The sequence below is a fragment of the Chiloscyllium plagiosum genome, unplaced genomic scaffold, assembly GCF_037043375.1.
Source record: "Chiloscyllium plagiosum isolate Xiang-an unplaced genomic scaffold, Cpla_swu_hap1 HiC_scaffold_17, whole genome shotgun sequence".
NCBI classification, from domain to species: domain Eukaryota; kingdom Metazoa; phylum Chordata; class Chondrichthyes; order Orectolobiformes; family Hemiscylliidae; genus Chiloscyllium; species Chiloscyllium plagiosum.
In genome coordinates this window covers 29654486-29674200 of record NW_028270155.1, presented here as the reverse complement: position 1 = coordinate 29674200, position 19715 = coordinate 29654486, and the positions used below count along the sequence as shown (strand labels likewise).

The window sequence follows — 19715 nt, the reverse complement described above, 5'->3', positions numbered from 1 at the left end:
GAAACTGGTTACGTATCCCATCTCTGACAGCCATAGGATGTGTGTGCACTGAGCGAGACTAATGAACAACAGAGTAACAGATCTTAAAAATAAAATGTAAATTCTGATCCTATACCTTCTCTGAATATGCAAGGAAGCTGGGTTAGTTGGAACCATTGCTAACTCAGTAGGTAAACATGTAAATCCTTTTGCTGAGAACATTTACTTCTAAATGGAATTGGACACATTTTTAACAAGTATCCATGCAACTAGAAATATTATTTATGAAATCAATTCAGCTACTTACAAATGTTTGCATGACTTAGTATTTTTTACATTGTATTGTTAATCTGTTACTTTTGTTCCAATATTACCACCGCTAATCTTCTATTGTTCATTATGTACTTAATTTAGCCTATGCCACATGTTCTAATTATTTGCTGCAAACTCTGAAATATAGCATTTGAAATGGACAGTTTAATTGGCTGCTGCACTGAATCATGCACCACTGTCAAAGAAGAGTTTAGTTCAGTTTAGATCTGAGTTATAGATGACCACTCTCATCTGGTTAAAAAGGAAACCTTTAGTATGTAGCTGCAACATGTATCAAAGACAAAAGATGCAAGAAAACAGGTTAACCAACCTTTGAGAATCCGATAATAGGGATATTAATCTGTGTTACTCACATAGGCATGAATCCACTAATATATATATTTAGATTTTAGTGCATTTTAAGGACTGTGAATAAATACTGTGTCTACATTTAGATTTACCATTGAATATAAAGAAATAATCTGCATTTGCCAACTTTTGTGCTACTTTAACATTATTGGCATATCTCAAAAGTTCTTCACAGGCAATGAACTCATTTTGAAATGGAGACACGGTTATTCTCCGTTTTAAAATTAAACTTATTTCTTACAGTGGTTCCCTTAATGTAACATCACACAGTGTTAGTGTTAGTAAATGTTTAATTTTCAATTTAGTTGATGCAACCTATTTAACCATAACAGACATTTAAAATCTGAGTTCTCAAGTGATTTTTATTTTGCCCCCAATGATGATAACACTCATAAGCTTCTTAACTGAACACCAGGGGATCAAGTATGATGAATTAGTTCTTCTTGTTCTTTCATGCTGGCAAGGTCAGCATTTGTTGCTCATCCCTAGATTGGTTTTCTCGGACATTTAAAGGGCAATTAAGAGACAATCACATTGCTGTGGTAACGAGCTGGCTACAATTGACATCAGATACCTGGTTTCAGAATAGGTTTCGGAAGGATTTCTATCCTGACTGCTATCCTGTAGTCCTACAGGAAGTGCCTTATGCAGTGTGTAGAAATGTGCCATTTTTTTGATCGTTAATTCATTTGTCAGTTACTTAGGCCAAAGTTACTTAAGGAGCTATATGCAATCAAGGAGTCAATGCTTAGATCAGAAAGAGATATGAGGGCAACTGATAAGAAAAATGGTTTGCCAACACCAAATCAGGACATTAGTCTTAATAAATTGCTGTTTTTGTTTGCTAAACTAATATTGTCTAATCAAAAATGTTTGTTCTGTGATCAAATAAACGATTAGAAATCAAGTCACCAGCACCATTTATGTCAGTTATGTAGTATTAGTTCATGTTTTATTAACCATAGCACGATGAACTCCACATAGAATTGTGCATAATTTCTAATATGGTTTATGCTGAGCAGACAATTTCAATTAGTGAATTGCATATCACGGTTAGTAATGCAGTAATGGAGTTCATTGTTGATGTTGACTAAATCTATGCATGAACCTGTTGATTTCAGTGGCGAAAATTTCGGTCACCTTTAATAGAAAATGGTAGACAACTGTGGGACATGGCTTATTCACTGCACCTTAAAAGAAAATACTGCAGTGAAAACACATTGGAAAATTAGGTCCAGTAAATACGATTAAACTTTTGCAGAGTTAAAAATATTTAAACATTTTTGGCAATGTAAATATCTTGGAGTGGATTCTGTGCATAATGGTGATGCAAAGGTTCTTGCTTCTGACCATGAACTAAGTTTTGCTGTGAGATGGAGTGAACACAGTGGAAGGACTTTCAGCTCTGTGCAAAAGTAATGTAACTTATTGTAATACTCTTTATGGTGCATTCATGATGTAGAGCAGCCAGTCATATTATGGGATTTTCACAATGCTCAATCAAGGTAAAAAAACACTAAAAATCTGTTGTTTGTTTAAATTGAGAAAATTGAAGTTTGGGACGTAAGTCCAGAGTGAAGGTAGAAGCTAAAGTATTTTGAAAACAAAATTTATCAAAAATTAGGTATTAGCTTAAAATATATTTGTATTTCACCATTAAAGGCACTGCATGATTATTGCATTTGTATTTCTGTTCTGTTGATTATTAAGTTTCGTCAAACACATTCCTGCTAAAAGCCCAGTGATATGTGATTAAACAAGATGTAACTTTTTCAGGAATTTCAAATGGTGACAAAAGGTTGGGGAATTTGAAATGCTCTCCAAGTACAATAATGACAGAATCTAGGGATATTGGGGGTCCATTCAGGGACCCGAGTGATGAATTGCAACTGCTATAGTCAGTTTCTGTAGAATATAGGGTTGAATAATGATAGTCTGCTACTAAAGCTCTTCAACACCACCCCCCCACCCCCAAAATTCACACCAATTTTCAGAACTAGAAGTTTCATTATTTTTAACAAGTAACACATTTTTAACAAATTTTGATCAGAATATGCATATTATGAAGTGCTATTTTAAAAATCTGACAAATTATTCAGAAAAGTAATGGATTTTATTCTTTAATAAGATTATCAGACTTTTAAAGAAAGTGGGACTGGCAGGTGGGACTAGATTGGGATGGGATATCTGGTCGGCATGGACGTGAAGGACTGAAGGGTCTGTTTCCATGCTGTAAATCTCTATGACAGTTAAGGGTCAACCACATTGCTGTGGGTCTGGCATCACATTTAGGTCTGACCAGATAAGAGCAGCAGATTTCTTCCAGTCTTTAACAAAGGACATTGATGAGCCAAATGGCTTTTTGTGACAATTGATGATGGCTTTATGGTCATTGTTACCAAAACTAGCTGTTAATGTGAATTTTAGTGAATTAAATTTGAATTCCACTTGACACTTTGGGATTTAAGACGTGACTCCCAGATGGGCCTCTGGATTACTAGGCTAGTAATGTTATCACCACATCACCAAACTCCTCATCTCTCCAATTAATTTGTAATTTATGGACATTTAACATATATTTATACTGTTTCCATAACTTGCCATTTGACGTAGTGTCCATGGGTGTGGCATTGGTTGACCTGACACAACTTTCTAATTTGAGTGTGATTGTGTGTACATTCACTCATAGTTGTGGAACCGCCCAATATCCAGTAACAGCAAAGGTTGAAGATGTCATCGTTACTGTCATCAAAAAATCTGTCCTGTTGCGTTTGGCAATATTTTAAGTTTAGCAAAACAGGATCTTCCTATAAGTATCTTGGTCCTTTGAAATTTATATTCTGCTTAAGAATACCACATTCACTGTGCCATATTCCAGATTATTCATACATTATATCCCAAAATTTTGTTATTGGAAATAAATCAATTTTTTTTTGTTTTGAATCAATATTTTCCGCTTCTGCTAGCTCCCAAGGGAACTTTTCCAACACAAAAGTAGTGTTTCCTCAGATTTGTTTTGAATTTACTCTCCTTAAAACGTTGCTCAGGTAGAAGGGAAAGAATCAGCCCACGTTCACACACACTCTGGTGTCTATTCATTCGGTAGAGTTTGCTGAAAAATGCACTTGTGTTAATATTAGTTGAGGATAGGACTGAGCTTTCCTAACATGTTTCCATTATTAGATAAACTAAGTATTGGTAAGCTGTCTGGATTTACAGCAGTGGACCAAGGTGCTAACTTCTGCCATGTTCCTGCATGAATCATTGCCTTTCAAAGGAAGTTAGAGAAAAAGTAGAGGCAAAATTAATTGGAATTTGGTTGGAATCAGTATAACACGTAGCTACTAGTTATAAGGGCTTAATATTTGAGGGCTGGGTTTGATGAGCATGAGCAAATTTGGTTATTTTAGAGTAATCAGTTTTTCAGGTATTATCTCTGGCTATTAGTTTGGAAGTTATACTGCTGTTAGAAGGGAAAATAAAGCAGGGAACTTAAGCAGCAGGTCTACAAATGTATGCAAGATAGCACTCAGGTTTACTGTGGAGAAAACTATTACTCAGATGTTCTTCGAATTTCTCATATTGAAGGGAAATGTATGGAGGTAAAAATTTGATTTTAAAAAACGGGGTCTTTGAAAAAGTCAAAACAAAGCTTGTGATTTTGTACAGGAGTGCAATTTCAGAATCCAGAGGAGAATAGATTGAGGCAAGGGCAGTGATCGACCAGAACTGAGTAGTTACTGTGGCAGTCTATGATGATGTGGTCTAAGAAGGACGAATTGGCACACTAAAGGAATTAAGGAGTTATGGTGAGCGGGCAGGTAAGTGGAGCTGAGTCCACAAAAAGATTAGCCGTGATCTTATTGAATGGCAGAGCAGGCTTGAGGGGCCAACTGGTCTTCGCCTGCTCCTATTTCTTATGTTCTTATGATGAAAAGTAAAATTACTGTCAAAACTGTAATTTCTTGGTTTTAATTATTCTGCTGACAAATCTCAGAAAGGTTGAACTCATCAAAGTAAGTCATTGTACAAAAGGGCTCACTTTCCTATTCAATAACTATTCAGTACTTGTGTGAGTCAGTTTAAAATTTAAATTTGACAACCAGCCAAGTGGTGGCCAATTGGCTGTGATTACCAACAAAAAAAAACATGATTATCTCAATTTGCCTGTCAGATCAACAGAAATAGCAACAGCAGTTATGACAGCATTGCAGAAGTATTTTATAGCTATTACTATTCATTATAAATACCTAATCAACATTTTTGCTTAACTAAATCGTGAATGGCATTTAAACTTCCCAAGATTCTTTCATAGTGTTTGCTCTATGTAGGAAAAGGGTGTTAAATAAAACCTATCTTCTTGTTTGTAGTTAAATGCCTAATGCAACTTCTGTGAAACTGCTGTTGCTTAAAAAAGAGAGGCAGCATGATTTCTCAGTGGTTAGAACTGCTGCCTCTCAGTACCAGGGACCTGGGTTCAATTCTACCCTCAGATGACTATCGATTTGCTCATTCTCCCCCAGTCTGTGTGGGTTTCCACTGGGTGCTCTGGTTTCTTCCCACTGACCCAAGATGTGCATGTTAGGTGGACTGGTCGTACTAAATTGCTCATAGTGTCCAGGGATGTGTAGGTTAGATGGGTTAACCATAGGAAATGCAGGATTACAGGGATGGGGTAGGGGATGCCTCTGGCTGTGGTGGGTTAGTTAGGTGGACTCATTAGGCCAAATGGCCTGTTTTCACACTGTAGGGATTCATTGGAGTTTCCTATTGTTATCCAAAGAAAATAACTAACAGTCTGGATTTTAAGCTTTCACGCTGATTAGTTTGAAGATGAGGTCATGTAAAATCCACTCATTGGCCTTTGCACTACCTGCTCCCAACCTGTCTGACCTTTATAGAGTGCAAAGGGAGAGAGAAGAGAGGAGTCAGGGGACCTCCAGCCTGTCTGTGCTTGTGCCTATTGAGGTCAAGAAGTACCCAACGAATACTATTTTACTCATGAGGTGATGCCATATAATTTGGGTAGTGTGGCAAATTCTGCGATATGGGCTGCTGTTGAGAAACAGGGGACAGAAGAGAACTTCTTTGCCCCATGTGTTTGATTATCTTATGGTTAAGTCCATTTCTGGATGTGAGATTTCCTTGTCATGCAAGTATTATCTTTTATAATACTTTCCTTTTTATCTTCACATTTCCGAACTTTTGATCTGCTGACCATTGGGACTTTTCAAATAAATTCTTAACATAGGCCTTGCAAAATCCAGCCCAATGTTGATCAGTGCCTATTGGGTTGCAGGACCTTGATCTCTCATCAGATGGAGGTGCCAGTGTTGGATTGGAGTGGACAAAGTTTAAAAATCTCACAACACCAGGTTCTAGTCCAGCAGGTTTATTTGAAAGTACAAATTTTCAGAGTGCTGCTTTTTGATCAAAGTATAATGTATCTGCAAATATAAATGCAGATTCACCCAGAGATTTATATGTCTGCATGCATGCATATGGTGTGTGAGGGAGAGAGAGAAGTGTGTGTGTGTGTGTGTGTGTAAGTGTAGAGTGTGGTGGGGTCACCTGTAGCCTGTATGTCCTTTGTACCTGCCCCACTAGCAACCTGTTGAGCTCCAAAAACTTGTACTTTCAAGTAAACCTGTTGGACTAGAACCTGGTGTTGTGTGATTTTTTACTTTGACCTCTCATAGCAGCACAAAGACCATCACAGTGTGTTACTGTACGTCATCTTTAGTGTCAGACAGGAAACAGTGACTTTATGCTATCCTGCAAAAGTTGAAAACCATTTTCTATCAGCAGTTAGGGGTGTCGATGATCGCCATGATTTGGAGGTGCCGGTGTTGGACTGAGGTATACAAAGTTAAAAATCACACAACACCAGGTTATAGTCCAACAGGTTTATTTGAAAGTACTAGCTTTCAGAGCGCTGCTCCTTCATCAAGTGATTGTCACCTAATGAAGGAGCAGCGCTCCAAAAGCTAGTACTTCCAGATAAACCTATTGGACTATAACCTGGTGTTGTGTGATTTTTAACCATTTTCTAAATAGTCTTGAGGTATTCTTTGTTTCCATAGGCAGTACATTCCTTGGAGTTGTGCAACTACTATGTCTAGTGGACATTACGAATGGCTTACTCTTGCTCACTAGTCATCCCCTTGAGTTCACATTATGGGGATCTTATCTTAGGTGGAACAGGATGCCAAAAGTAGGCTCAAAGATATGTAGATAGATAAACAGTCTGCGTGAATTCAAATTAACCACAACACTTTGATAAGGATTGTCAAAGGAAGTAACAAGCAGAAAATATAGAGTTCACTTGGTGCCAAAAGGCAGAATGTGAACTTTCAGTTTCATGTTGGAAAAGACAAACTCATGTATTGTGTCGCAGTGGGATTTTACTACTTGTAATAGAAATGAAAGCAAAGTAGAAACCTGTTTTATTTTAGACACTTGTGTCAAGCACATTAAGTGCATTCAAGTTTAGCATGATTACATGCAAACAAAAGTTCCCATTGCCCTGCCTCAATTTTGGATCACAGGAAGAACTCTCTATTGTCTCAGCATGATGGTTTCATTTCCACACTGACAGTACTATGACCTGAGTTATACTGGAAATTGGGACAAATTTTTATGCTGTGGTCCACACTCAATGGTAACTTGCTTGAAATGACCAAAGTATTTCAAGTCATGGTCCCAGAGGCGGAAACACAGTGCGCTAACTTGTTGCCAAATCCATCATACTGTTTATATTAATTCATGTATTTTCAAATGTCTTTCTGTACTCTTTCAATTTCCAAACTTGAAATATAGTTGAAAATTTACTCCCAAGATTGTTCCACTGATCTCTCTAACTAGTCAATGCAGTCAGAAATGATTTACTTGTACTTTATTTTTATATTAGGCTTTCAATAACCTTTTGAGAGTACAGATTTCACAAGCTTTGAAGGCTGCCCAGTGTCGAAGAACTTCTGCTGAGTGAAACCTACAACAAAAGTCTCAGTTACGATCTCCAGTGTTTGCTATGTTGGCTGACCTCAATTAGGATGGCCATAGAAGACTAAGTGTTCAGTGGGAAAGTTTGTAATTCTATTCCGACCCAGCAATTCCTGCAGAAAATGCGAATGTTGGGTGAGAACAGAATTGGCCTTAACTCCCCCTGCAATTGTGTAGCATGGTGGCATTTATTGTTGACGATTTTGGATAAGGTATAACTCCATCTGCATAGCACCTATGGAATCATTCCCAGCAACTTACTGCTGACAGAAATTGCTTTTTTGTAATTAAAATTATTTTAACCTTTAAATTATATTGCCAACAATATTCATAAGTGGAATAAAATTAGCCAGCAAATTGCAGTTTTTATCAGTCAGTTTTAAAAAAATTAATTAGATTCCCTACAGTATGGAAACAGGCCCTTCGGCCCAACAAGTCCACACCGACCCTTCAAAGAGTAACCCACGCAGAACCATTCCCATTCCCCTACCCTTTATTTACCCCTGACTAATTCACCTAACACTGTGGGCAATTTACCATGGCCAATTCATCTCACCTGCACTTCTTTGGATTTTTGCAAGGTTTGTGAAAGTTTGTAGCTCAGGTTGAGGTTTAGGGTGTAGGTTTGCTCGCTGAGCTGTAGGTTTGATATCCAGACATTTCATTACCTGGCTAGGAAAACATCAGTGGCGACCTCCAAGTGAAGCGAAGCTGTTGTCTCCTGCTTTCTATTTATATGTTTGTCCTGGATGGGGTTCCTGGGGTTTGTGGTGATGTCAATGAACAGGAAATGACATCACCTCAAACCCCAGGAACCCCATCCAGGACAAGCATATAAATAGAAAGCAGGAGACAACAGCTTCGCTTCACTTGGAGGTCGCCACTGATGATGTTACCTAGCTAGGTAATGAAACGTCTGGATATCAAACCTACAGCTCAGTGAGCAAACCTACACCCTAAACTTCTTTGGATTGTGGGAGGAAACTGGAGCACCCAGAGGCAACCCACGCAGACACTGGGAGAATGTGCAAACACCACTCGTACAGTCGCCCAAGGCAGGAATTGAACCTGGGTCCCGGGTGCTGTCAGGCAGCAGTTGCTAACCACTGAGCCATCGTGCCACTCTAAAGCAATGACAAGCATCGAACCTGTGACCTGCAAACCCCAATGCTACACTTGGTCAGTGTGGGGATTGTTGAAGTTAATCTGGTACAGTTCCAAAAGAAGCCTTGGCACATTCTCTATAAGATTACTGTCGTGGATGTTTTAAAATCTGATTTTTGAAATCCTGTGAGTTTGCAAATCTCCTAACTCATTTAATTTGACAAAGCCGAAAGCTATATCACTTATCATAACATGACTAATCATCATTTTCAGATTTGTTTCAATCATTTCAATTGATTCAGTTTCTAGTTGGGCACAATCCTATTTTACTGGAAGCTGTATCAGAAAAAGAAATTGCAGGCTTTGTTACTTATCCTGTTTCTGGTTTACCCTCCCTCTCAACCATGAAAGGTGATGTTGGCGCCAGAAGCATGAAATTGCGGTAGTGCATAGAATAGTTTAGGGCTGAGAGAGAGGTCATCAAAACAAAGTAGCATCTTACATTGTAATTAATCGGAGTGCCTTTTCTCATGAGTGCAGAGGGAGGAAGAGTCCAGTGTTACTATCCCAAAGGGAACCCTTATCCTCCTTGAGCATATTAGGAACCCAGTGCATGGTGCAAACGGCTCTCTGTTTTTAACAAATGTTCATATATTCTGACGATAATGCACACCTCTAGCTTTCACACAATATTTACAAAACCAGGGTCCTCTTCAGCGGTGAGGGGTGAGGAAATGTTATCTTCCACAAATGCTTTTTGCAGATAAAATCTGTGCATAGGTGAAACATAAATTTGTAATGTAATTGCCTCTTGACACAGTCAGTGAAAACTTCATCCAACTGAGCTGGACCAGCCAGCAAGCAAGATGACATCGCAGTCCATGCTGAATTATTAGCTGACCATTGCTGGATAGGGAGTCAATGTTGCAAAAATGGCCATTAATCCTCTGTCTCTCCTGCACACAAACACAGACCAGGGAGGATAGAAAGTACTTGTATAACAGCTATTCTATGGCAGACACTTCACATAATGTGGTACCAAGCAGGGACAGAGGAGCTGGAAACTTTGAGTTAAGAAACTGCGAGGCAGCACGTGGGGTTTAGGCTATATTATTCCTCAACACAACAGCAACATTTTACCTGTGCAGCAGGGTCCTGGTTGTGATTTTATAAGTAGGTACTGTTGAAAATGCTCAAGTTCTCTGACCAATAGATAAATGCAGGGACAGGTGTGTAAATTTGTTTGCCTTATGCTGCATGTCTGAAAAAATTGCCTGCACTATCTTCCACCTCTACAAGAACAAAATTTGCCATGAACTCTCAATAAACACAGCTTTGCAGATGGCAAAGAAGAAAGGAAGGACAGGGGATTCTGGCACATCTTGATAAATAAATGTCTGTTGTTTTTAGCAGAATCTGAAGTAGCCATTCTGGCTTGTAGATGATTAGATCGACAGGTTACTTGTCCAGTGAGTGCTGTTGTTTCTGGCAGTGTGTGTAAGACAATTAATTTTTAATCTCAAGGTGTGGATTCAAACGTTCTGTACTTACAGCATGATATTATGTAGCCTGCCATGTATCAGTCGCCATATTAAGGCTGTCTTTACAAGCAAAAACTAAACTGCTGGTGCCTTGGTACAGTGTAGACTAAAAGGAAAAAATGTATCTTGAAGTGATAAAGATTATATTTATCTCTTTCTTTGGCGGCCTTTGTTTTGATTTTCCTCAGCCCCATCTCAATTTCCTAATGGGAAATATAAGTAAATTCAAAAGATCAATGTTGAAGATATATTTCAGTGAAAATTATCTGAACTGTTAATTTAACAATGTAATCTCTAGCTCTTGGTATGCAGGATATGTATCAATATGGTGACAAGAATATCAGCAATGCCTGGATTCTGAAATTAAAAGTCAATATTCTTGTTTGACCCTGAATGACAATTTCACCAAAACATACTTTTAAATATGTATTGATTTCAATGTAATTAAAATGTGCTGAATTGAAATTTTGGCAACTGGTGAAAGTGAAACCCAAATGCAACAATGGTATTTAATGAGGAATTGTTATTAGACAGGTAGTGTGACTGTAAAGAGCATGGACTTGTGTGTTTCATCATTTGAAATATGCATCCCACTTCGTGCATTCAAATTATTCTGTTCAATAATGTTGAAGTACTTTGTATTAGAATTTGAGAAGTGTTAATAACTGCTAAACAGTTCTGAATTTTGTTTTACTTGGAATAACTCCAAGCTTTCATCATTTTTAAACTTAAAGAAACTTAAATTTAGAAATGCTACCACAATTCTCGTAGGAAACCTGGACAGCCTTGGATGAACTAGATGTCAGTCTACATTGGTAATCACTCAGCTCCTAATAAATGAAAAGCAGTTCTTCCTGCAGGGGGAAAAAAAACTGAGTTATTCAGGAAGTGAGATGCTTTCGAGCAGATCTTAGTCTATGCAGTACACAGTTATGTAACTTTAAACAAGTTGATATTCGATATGCCTAATTTTAGTCCAGATATTGTGCAAAGATATTCCTATAACATGAGCTAAAATTGGGTTTTCATAGGATGATCCAAGAATCCCCGCTGCCACCTGGATGGGAGATGAAATATACAAATGAAGGTGTTCGATATTTTGTGGACCATAACTCTCGATCCACCACCTTTAAAGATCCTCGAACTGGATTTGATTCCACTTCTATGTAAATATGATTTCTGTTTAGGTTTATTGCAATTTTATATTTGCACTGTGCCAAAATTATGAAAATATGAACATTCCAGCATATTTACACATAAATTGGATGATTTATTTTTGTGACTTATATATAATGGCATTCTTTGCTATGCTGTTATTACCAAAGATAATTTGCCATTTAAAAAGGAAAAGCATTGATTGGAATGGATTGAGCCTTGTAGTAAATTTGGTTTAAGGAGAAGCTGAAGAAGTATATTTTACCTAACATGGATATACTGTCTTATCTTTGATATTAAATAATAGAAATTACTGCTTTAGTAATTAAGTTTTTTTCTTTAAAATATTCCATTCCCAAGATCAGTCATGCCTATATTACCAGTTAATAGACTTCATAACTTTTTTTCTGAAGTATTAAAAATTCCCTACCACGCTTGATATCCTTGCAAAGCATCTTATTATGAAATTAATAAAAGGTGTGTAGATTTATGATTTCATGTTTACATACATAAAGGAAAAATGATACATCAGAAGGCAAAATTACTGAAGTTCATTAAAACCGCAATGTGCATTTTTACAAGTTATAAAGTTATGGAACCATATAGCATGGAGACAGATTCTTCAATCCAACCAGTCAATGCTGAACATAATCACAAACTAAACTAGTCCCACCTGCCTGCACTTGGCCCATCTCCCTTCAGATATTCTTATTTATGTACTTCTCTAAATGTCTTATAAACATTGTAACTGTACCTGCATCTACTGCTTTCTCTGGAAGTTCATTCCACACACGAACCATTCTCTGTTTAAAAAAGAATTGCTCCTCACGTCTTTTTTTAAATCTATCTTCTTTCACCTTTAAACATATGACCCCTAGTCTTGAAATTCCTACCTAGGGAAAAGACATCTGTCATACACCTCACCTCGTGATTTTATAAACCTCGATAAACTCAATCTCTTACGCTGCACTGAAAGAAGTGCCAGCTAATCAAGCCTCCCCTATAAATCAATCCTTCCATTCTTGGCAATATCCAGGTAAATTTCTTCTGAACACTATCTCTACCTTGATAATATCATTAATCATCAACTTTCATTGTCAAGCTGATACCTGAAAATTGCCCACTTTGCATCCTTTGACATCAATGTTTTTGCTTTCAAAAACAATTAAACAATGAAAGTGTGTATGACAATTCAGAATTGAAATTGTAGTTTCTGTAGCTGTTTTCCTTTCCCTATTATTCTCCATTAAATAACCTCTTAGTCAGTATCAAGTTCCTCAGCTGGTAGTAAACTCATGCACATCTTCCGATGCCCCTGCCTTTGTTGCAGTTATAGAGGCAGATAGCAGAAGAATGTCTGGATTTAAATTTTTGGATTTTAATGAATGATATGTTTCAGTAGTGGAGAGAACTATTTCACCAATCTACCTTAGAACTAACCTGATTCCTATGGACGAGCATCGTCTGAGCTCTACAGCCATTCTGTATAAGATTTTTTTTATACTCTTCTACTATGTTGACAATTAGAATGTAGAAAGTTGGTGTATATGAACAAGAATAATTTATTAACCAGTGTAAATTCATTTAATAAATTCTACAAAAAATAGATTTCAGATAAGTGACTTCTGCTAGTTGACATTTGTGTGGTGCAAATTCATTTAATAGTCTCTGTAGTATAGTGGATTTTATTATAGTGACATTTGCAGGCTGAAGCATTATTTTATACAAAATCAAGAAAGATACTTGAAAGACTTGTAAACTTAATGCTAATTTCACTAAATTCATTCATTGTAGCATTTCATATTTTCATTATTTTGTCTAAATTAGTGTGCATGGACATAAATTAAATAAATGCTTTTAAGTTTCACTGAATTACCACTGAGAAATTAAGTGGTTTTATGTTAAGTAATAGCTGGTGTGAAACTTGTTATGCAAACCAAATTGAACTTCAGTTTATAGTAACTAGTTAATGTCATGACAAGGCAAACTTTTTAATAATTACAGTTCTAAAAGTGGATCTCCAGCAGCATATGATCGAAGTTTTCGATGGAAATATCACCAGTTTCGATTCCTTTGTCATGTGAGTATAATAATGAAAGATAAAAGAAATAGATTTCAATATTTTGATATTTTTATTTATTTTGATGTTTACATGTTTTCAATAATAAAATAATATGTAAGTCATTGGTATATAATGAATTATGCTAATAGGGTCATCTAAAATTAGTAACTAGAGGATACAGTTTCAGTTTATATTTTCTCTAATGGTAACAGCATGCGCTTATTTAACTAGATTATTCAGCTCACAATATGATTGCTGGTTAAAGAAAAATCTTCACACTTGCCATCTTATTGATGTGCAAAGTGAGTTATTTTGACATTTATTTTCTTTTACTTCTGGCTAATGTGAAACAGCTTTGTCAAAATCAGCTGACCAAGTACTAGTTTCCAGCTGCCCTAAAATGATATTTTAACAGCCTTTGGAGCTGAAACCAGTTTTTTTTTACTTGAAGACACAACCTGTACATGGCATGTAAGATAGGGGCAAAATATCAGTAAAAGGTTTCTTTGTCTTATTTAAAACTGATTTTCCACTTCTTTGTAACTGGGATGGAAAACATATAGCAGACCAAGGCAGAAATTTTACACAACTCTAACTGCAATTAGAACGCCGAAAATATAAAATGATTTTTATTTTCATTCTTTTAAAACAGAATTGTATTCAAATGAAGAAATTACATTATTTAAAACCACCTTAATAGTTTTTTTCTATATGCTGCAGAACTAAGGCGCAGCATAAATTTCCTTCAAATACCCAGCCATAATCTGGAAACAAATGGATTTTAATTTTAAAGTTCTGTATTTCTGCCTCAAATTTTGAATTTATTCTGTTCTCTTATTTTGGTGAATTTTGATTGTTGTTTCAGTCTAATGCATTACCAAGTCACGTTAAGATCAGTGTCTCCAGACAGACCCTATTTGAGGATTCTTTTCAACAGGTAACAAAATTTAAAATCTAAATGCTGGAGGTAAAGGTATCATATGGAAAAAGTACGAATTAAATGCATTTTCATTCTTTTCCCAATAAGCAGAATTACTGCTAAGACTGAAAGCAACGTTGTGTAGCCATTTCTTTTCAATTACACATTGGGAAGTGCAAAGATGTGTAGATGAGTCTTAACCCATCTGCTGCCACTGCTATTTTTCCCAAATCTGAAAGGCGCCTATCCTGATGAGACTTGTTCATCACAATAGGTTCAGACTGCTAAATTATGTCAGGGTTCACCAGGTATCTGCCATTGAGGATCCTCTCTTGGAAACATTGTATTGAGCACCTCTATAGCAAGTCCGGAGTGGATATATTCCTGATATTTGATTACATGGCAACCCTCCACAGGATGCTGTTATAGTCAGGCACATACACTGGACACTTTCTTAAACTGTTTGTTCTGAGAGGAAATCCTTGTACTGTAGTTCTGCATACCTGAGACTTAGTTGCCTGTCATTTCTGTTAGAAACATTTGTCTATTTGTAGCCAGCTGCAGCTGCTGGAAACTCACATCTTCTGTCTTCACTTGCTATTACTGCAAATACTAATTTTCAGTGAGCAATCCATATTTAAGCTATGGATTTGTATCTTATATCACATTCAAATTTATTTCTAATCTCGTCATTCTCTTACTCGATGTGAATATCAATAATTTTTCTTTGTCAACTTGTTGCTTGCAGTTGTCCTTAACTTGTCAAGTTTGCTTTTTCTTTGTTTTAACTAGTGTGTATCATTACTGCATATCACTTTGTTTCTCGAATCAATTGTTTTCTGTATCCATCTTATCTCTAGTCTTAGTCACTACAATGATTTTCTTATCTGAACAATCTGCATAATAGAATAAAGATATTGGATAAGACTAAGCATGAGGAGATGCTCACAGTTGACTTATTTGTTTCTAGCTTTGTTTTGCTTTTATCGTTTTTGTCGTGTGCATTGTTTGGGCTGGGATGTGGTGGTTGGCAGCAAAACCCAGCTTGAAATCATTGCAGTAAATGAAATGCTACCTTACGATGACTTGAAGATCTTATTCAGTAGCTGATACAATCAGTCAGTTATTGAGATGTACAGAATGGAAACAGACCCTTCGGTCCAACTCGTCTGCGCTGACCAGAATTCTAAACTGATTTAGACCCATTTGTCAACATTTGACCCATATCCCTTTTAATCCTTACTATTTCTGTAGTTATTCATTAATAACTTGCAAGGGCTAACTTATCTGAATTTAATTGGCACCAGTCACTTAAAAAAAAACACTCATTTGAACACTGGAGCTTTCCAAATGTAGTGCCTTATATAACATCATCAGCAATCATTGTTGAGTATGTGTAAAATGTAAACTGACTGAAAAAGGCCTTCACTTTTTCCCCTAATTGATGACTTTGAAATATATTGAATTATTTAACATACAGATAATGAACATGAAGCCCTATGATTTGCGTCGTCGGCTATATATCATCATGCGTGGAGAGGAGGGTTTGGATTATGGAGGTATAGCAAGGTGAGTAATACTAAACTAAAACAGTTATTGGGATGGTAGCTGCTGCTTTCTGCTAGCTAAATAATGAGATTATGGTTGCAAGACTGGCTACAGACTTGGGCACATAATGAGGGATTATGATATGGTTGTTGTTTTACATTTGGATCATTTCAGGGAATGTGTTCCTAATTGGGTGGATACAAAAAAGCACAGGGCACTAATTGAAAGACAATTATGACTTTATAAAAGTATTCTCATGCTTAAATTTCCTGTACATGAAAGAATACAGAACAGAGTGTGTGCAACTTAATATGTTAATCTTTATAGGAAATATAATTAAATGAGCTTTTTTTTTAAAAGGGACTTTTTATAGTGACATTCTGGCTAAGCAAAGGTGCTCTGATTGTGAACTGTGGTTTCATACAGTTTCTGAATAAATACAAAACAGTGTGACATCTGCAACAAACTATAATGAGGTCTTAGTTATCCTTTTGTATTTGGCTTATGAGGATTTTTGTGATGATGAGAATCGAGGTACAGTTAAAACTTGCTAGATAGCAAAGCCTTTTAACAGCAAGTTGAGTTGTCATTGGATTAGTGGATCAATCTTCTGTTCTAGAAGCTTGCATTTCCCATATGTCTATTTGTGATTTCACATAGTGGATTTGCCATAGGTCAAAGTAACCTAGCCAAATCGTAAGCGTTCACTCAAAGAGAAACCAGCCGTGAGCACCTACTTGAGATGAACCCCAATAACTTTGTGCTTGTCTTTTCACATAGTCATTCAGCACAGAACAGCCCTTTTGGCCCATCAAACTATTTACAGTAATCAACAGTTTTTGGCATGTGGCCCATAGCTTTGAATGTCATATCATTTCAAGTGCTCATCCACAAGCTTTTTAAAGGTCGCGAGGTTTCACATTTCTCCTGCCTCTCAGGCAGTCCATTTTAGATTCCCACCATTCTCTGGATGAAAAACATTTTCCTCAAATCCCCTCTGAGCCTCCTGCCCCTCACCTTAAAACTATGCCCCGTCATTACTGAACTTAACTAAAGGTAACAGCTGCTTCCTATCCACCCTTCATGTATGCCTTTCATAATCTCATATAGCTCAATCAGGTTCCTGTCTCAGCCTGCTCTAAAGAAAACAACCCGAGCTTATCAAGGATCCCTTCATAACTCAGATGCTCCAACCTAGGCAATATCCCAGTAAATGTCCTCTGCGCTTCCTCCAATGTAATCACATCCTTTGACCAGAACCACACGCAGTATTCCAACTGTGGCCTAATCAAAGTTTCGTCAGGCTCTAACATAACCTCCCTGCTTTTATAATCTATGTTATGACTGAAAAAGTGTCGAATATGCCTCCTTATCTAATCTACTTTCTTGTCCTGCCATCTTCAGTGATCTGTGGACAAGCACCCTAAGATCGATGTATTTCTCTGAGCTTCCTTGTGTCCTCCCATTCATTGAGTACACCCTTGTCTTTTTACTTCTTCCAGATTGCATCATCACCTCGCACTTTTCAGGGTTAGATTCCATCTGCACATCTAACAAATCTCAATATCAGCCATAGCCACCTGACCAATCTTTGTGTCATCTGCAAGCTTAATTTATCATCCGCCTTCCAACATTCTCATCATCATTTATATATATCTTGATTGATAAGGAACTTAGTTCTCTGTGATATGCCACTGGAAGTCAACCTCCAGTCATACAAACAGCCATATACCACCATCCTCTGTCTTCTACCACTAAGCCAGATTTGGATCCATTTTGCCAAGTTACCCTGTATCCCATGTGGTTTTACTTTCTTTATCATTTTCCCATGTGGGACCTTGTCAAAAGCTTTGCTGAAATCCAATCAATTAAATCAACTGCACTATCCTTATCTACACATCTGATTGTAAGACCTTAGATATAGGAGAAGAATTATGTCATTTGGCCCATCAAGCCTGCTCTGCCATTTGATTGTGACTGATATGTTTCTCAACCCCATTCTCCTGCTTTCTTTCCATAACCTTTGATCCCCTTACCAATCAAGAATTTATCTACCTCTGTTTTAAATACACTCAATGACTTGACCTCCACGATCCTCTGTGGCAATGAGTTCCACAGATTAACTATACCTGGCCTCACCTCAGTTCGAAAGGCTTGTCCCTTCACTCTGAGCCTGCGCCGTCAGATCCTAGTCTCTCCTACTAGTGGAAACAACTTCTCCACATCCACTGTATCCAGGCCTTTCAGTATTCTGTAGGTTTCAATCAGATCCCACCCCCAACATCTTCTAAATTCCACTGTGTACAGACCCAGAGTCCTCAACCGCTCCTCATATGACAAGCCCTTCATCCCAGCTATCATTCTTGTAAACCTCCTCTGGACTCCCTCCAACACCAGCATATCTTTCCTTCGATATAGGGTTGGCCCTAAACTGTTCATAATGCTCCAAATGCAATCCAGAGCACCACCTGGAAAAACTCCACCAGATGTATTAGGCAAGATCTCCCTCTGACAAATCCATGCTGACTATCCCTGATCAAACCTTGCCTCTCCAAGTTGAGATTAATTCTCTACTTAAGAATTTTCTCCAACACTCTGTCGTTCCCTGGCTTATCCATACCACCCTTCCTGAAAAGTAGAACTGCATTAGCTGTCCTCCAGTCCTCCAGTCCCCCTCTCCTGTGACCATAGCCAAATTAAAAATTTGGGTCCGAGCTCCTGTAATTTCTTCCTTCACCACCCACAACGGCCTGGAATGCCATTTGTCCATTTTAAGCCCACCAAAATCTTTAATACCTCCTCGGTCCCGATGTCAATCTATTCAAGACTCCTCTTCCCAAATTCTGTACCTACATCCTCTTCCTCTTGAGTGAAGATGGAAGTGAAATACTCATTTAACAGCCTACCAATGTGTTCCAGCTCCAACGCTCCACCAGTGTCCTCCACCTTCAAATGCTGTTGACAGCTTTTATAATAGTGTTCTCAACAGAGTTGCTTGCCTTAAAATCAATTGAATGTATGTGTGTAAATGTGTTTGTGTCATAAGAAGATGACACCTGCATGATCAGAAATTGCAGCATCATAGATCTACTGGTAGCAGTAGATGAACATGCTCGAGGTTGCTTAAGGTGACAGCACCGGTCAGGAAGATGGTGCAGTCAACCATATAGACCAGTTAGGGGTGGGAAAAATAATTGAATTTTCACATATAAAATAATTCTGAACAGTTTTGAAACATGCTATGATGGTTTTCAAATGGTATTGTTTCACTAGCAACTCATGTTTTGTAACTTTAGTAGGAAAGGTCACAGTCCTCAATAATAGTTATCATTTAATCACAATGTCCCCTTTATTCTCATCATCATTGTTTGCTACCCCATGCTTTGTTATGATTCCAATTGCCCAATATGAGACCAATAACCTAAAAGAATTAAACTTGCCAAACAACTCCAGCAGAAGGAACAGATGGACAAGATTGCACTTTGCCAACAAACCAAAATCAACATATACGAAATAGGAGTTCACAGACCATTTTTATTCACTAGAAACTACAAATCACAGTTTACGTATCCAATGTAACAAACCAAGATCTCTCAAATTTACTATCAGTCCCCTTAGCATGTGTAGCCACAAAGTCCTTCATAACTCTGTCTTCCTCAGGTGGAGTTAAAAATCACAGAACACCAGGTTATAGTACTTCCAAATAAATCTGTTGGATTATAAC

The 19715-nt window shown here is 37.3% G+C and overlaps 1 protein-coding gene across 2 annotated transcripts in view; it reads left to right on the top strand.

The window, feature by feature from the left end:
- The window catches only part of wwp2 (WW domain containing E3 ubiquitin protein ligase 2), a 204434-nt gene that overhangs the window by 162605 nt on the left and 22114 nt on the right, over positions 1-19715 (top strand). For both annotated transcript variants that reach the window (XM_043706703.2, XM_043706701.2), the window contains exons 13-16: positions 11339-11473; positions 13467-13542; positions 14390-14461; positions 15924-16012. In XM_043706703.2, coding sequence (XP_043562638.1) covers positions 11339-11473; positions 13467-13542; positions 14390-14461; positions 15924-16012 — 372 coding nt within the window. The remainder of the gene's footprint in view (positions 1-11338; positions 11474-13466; positions 13543-14389; positions 14462-15923; positions 16013-19715) is intronic.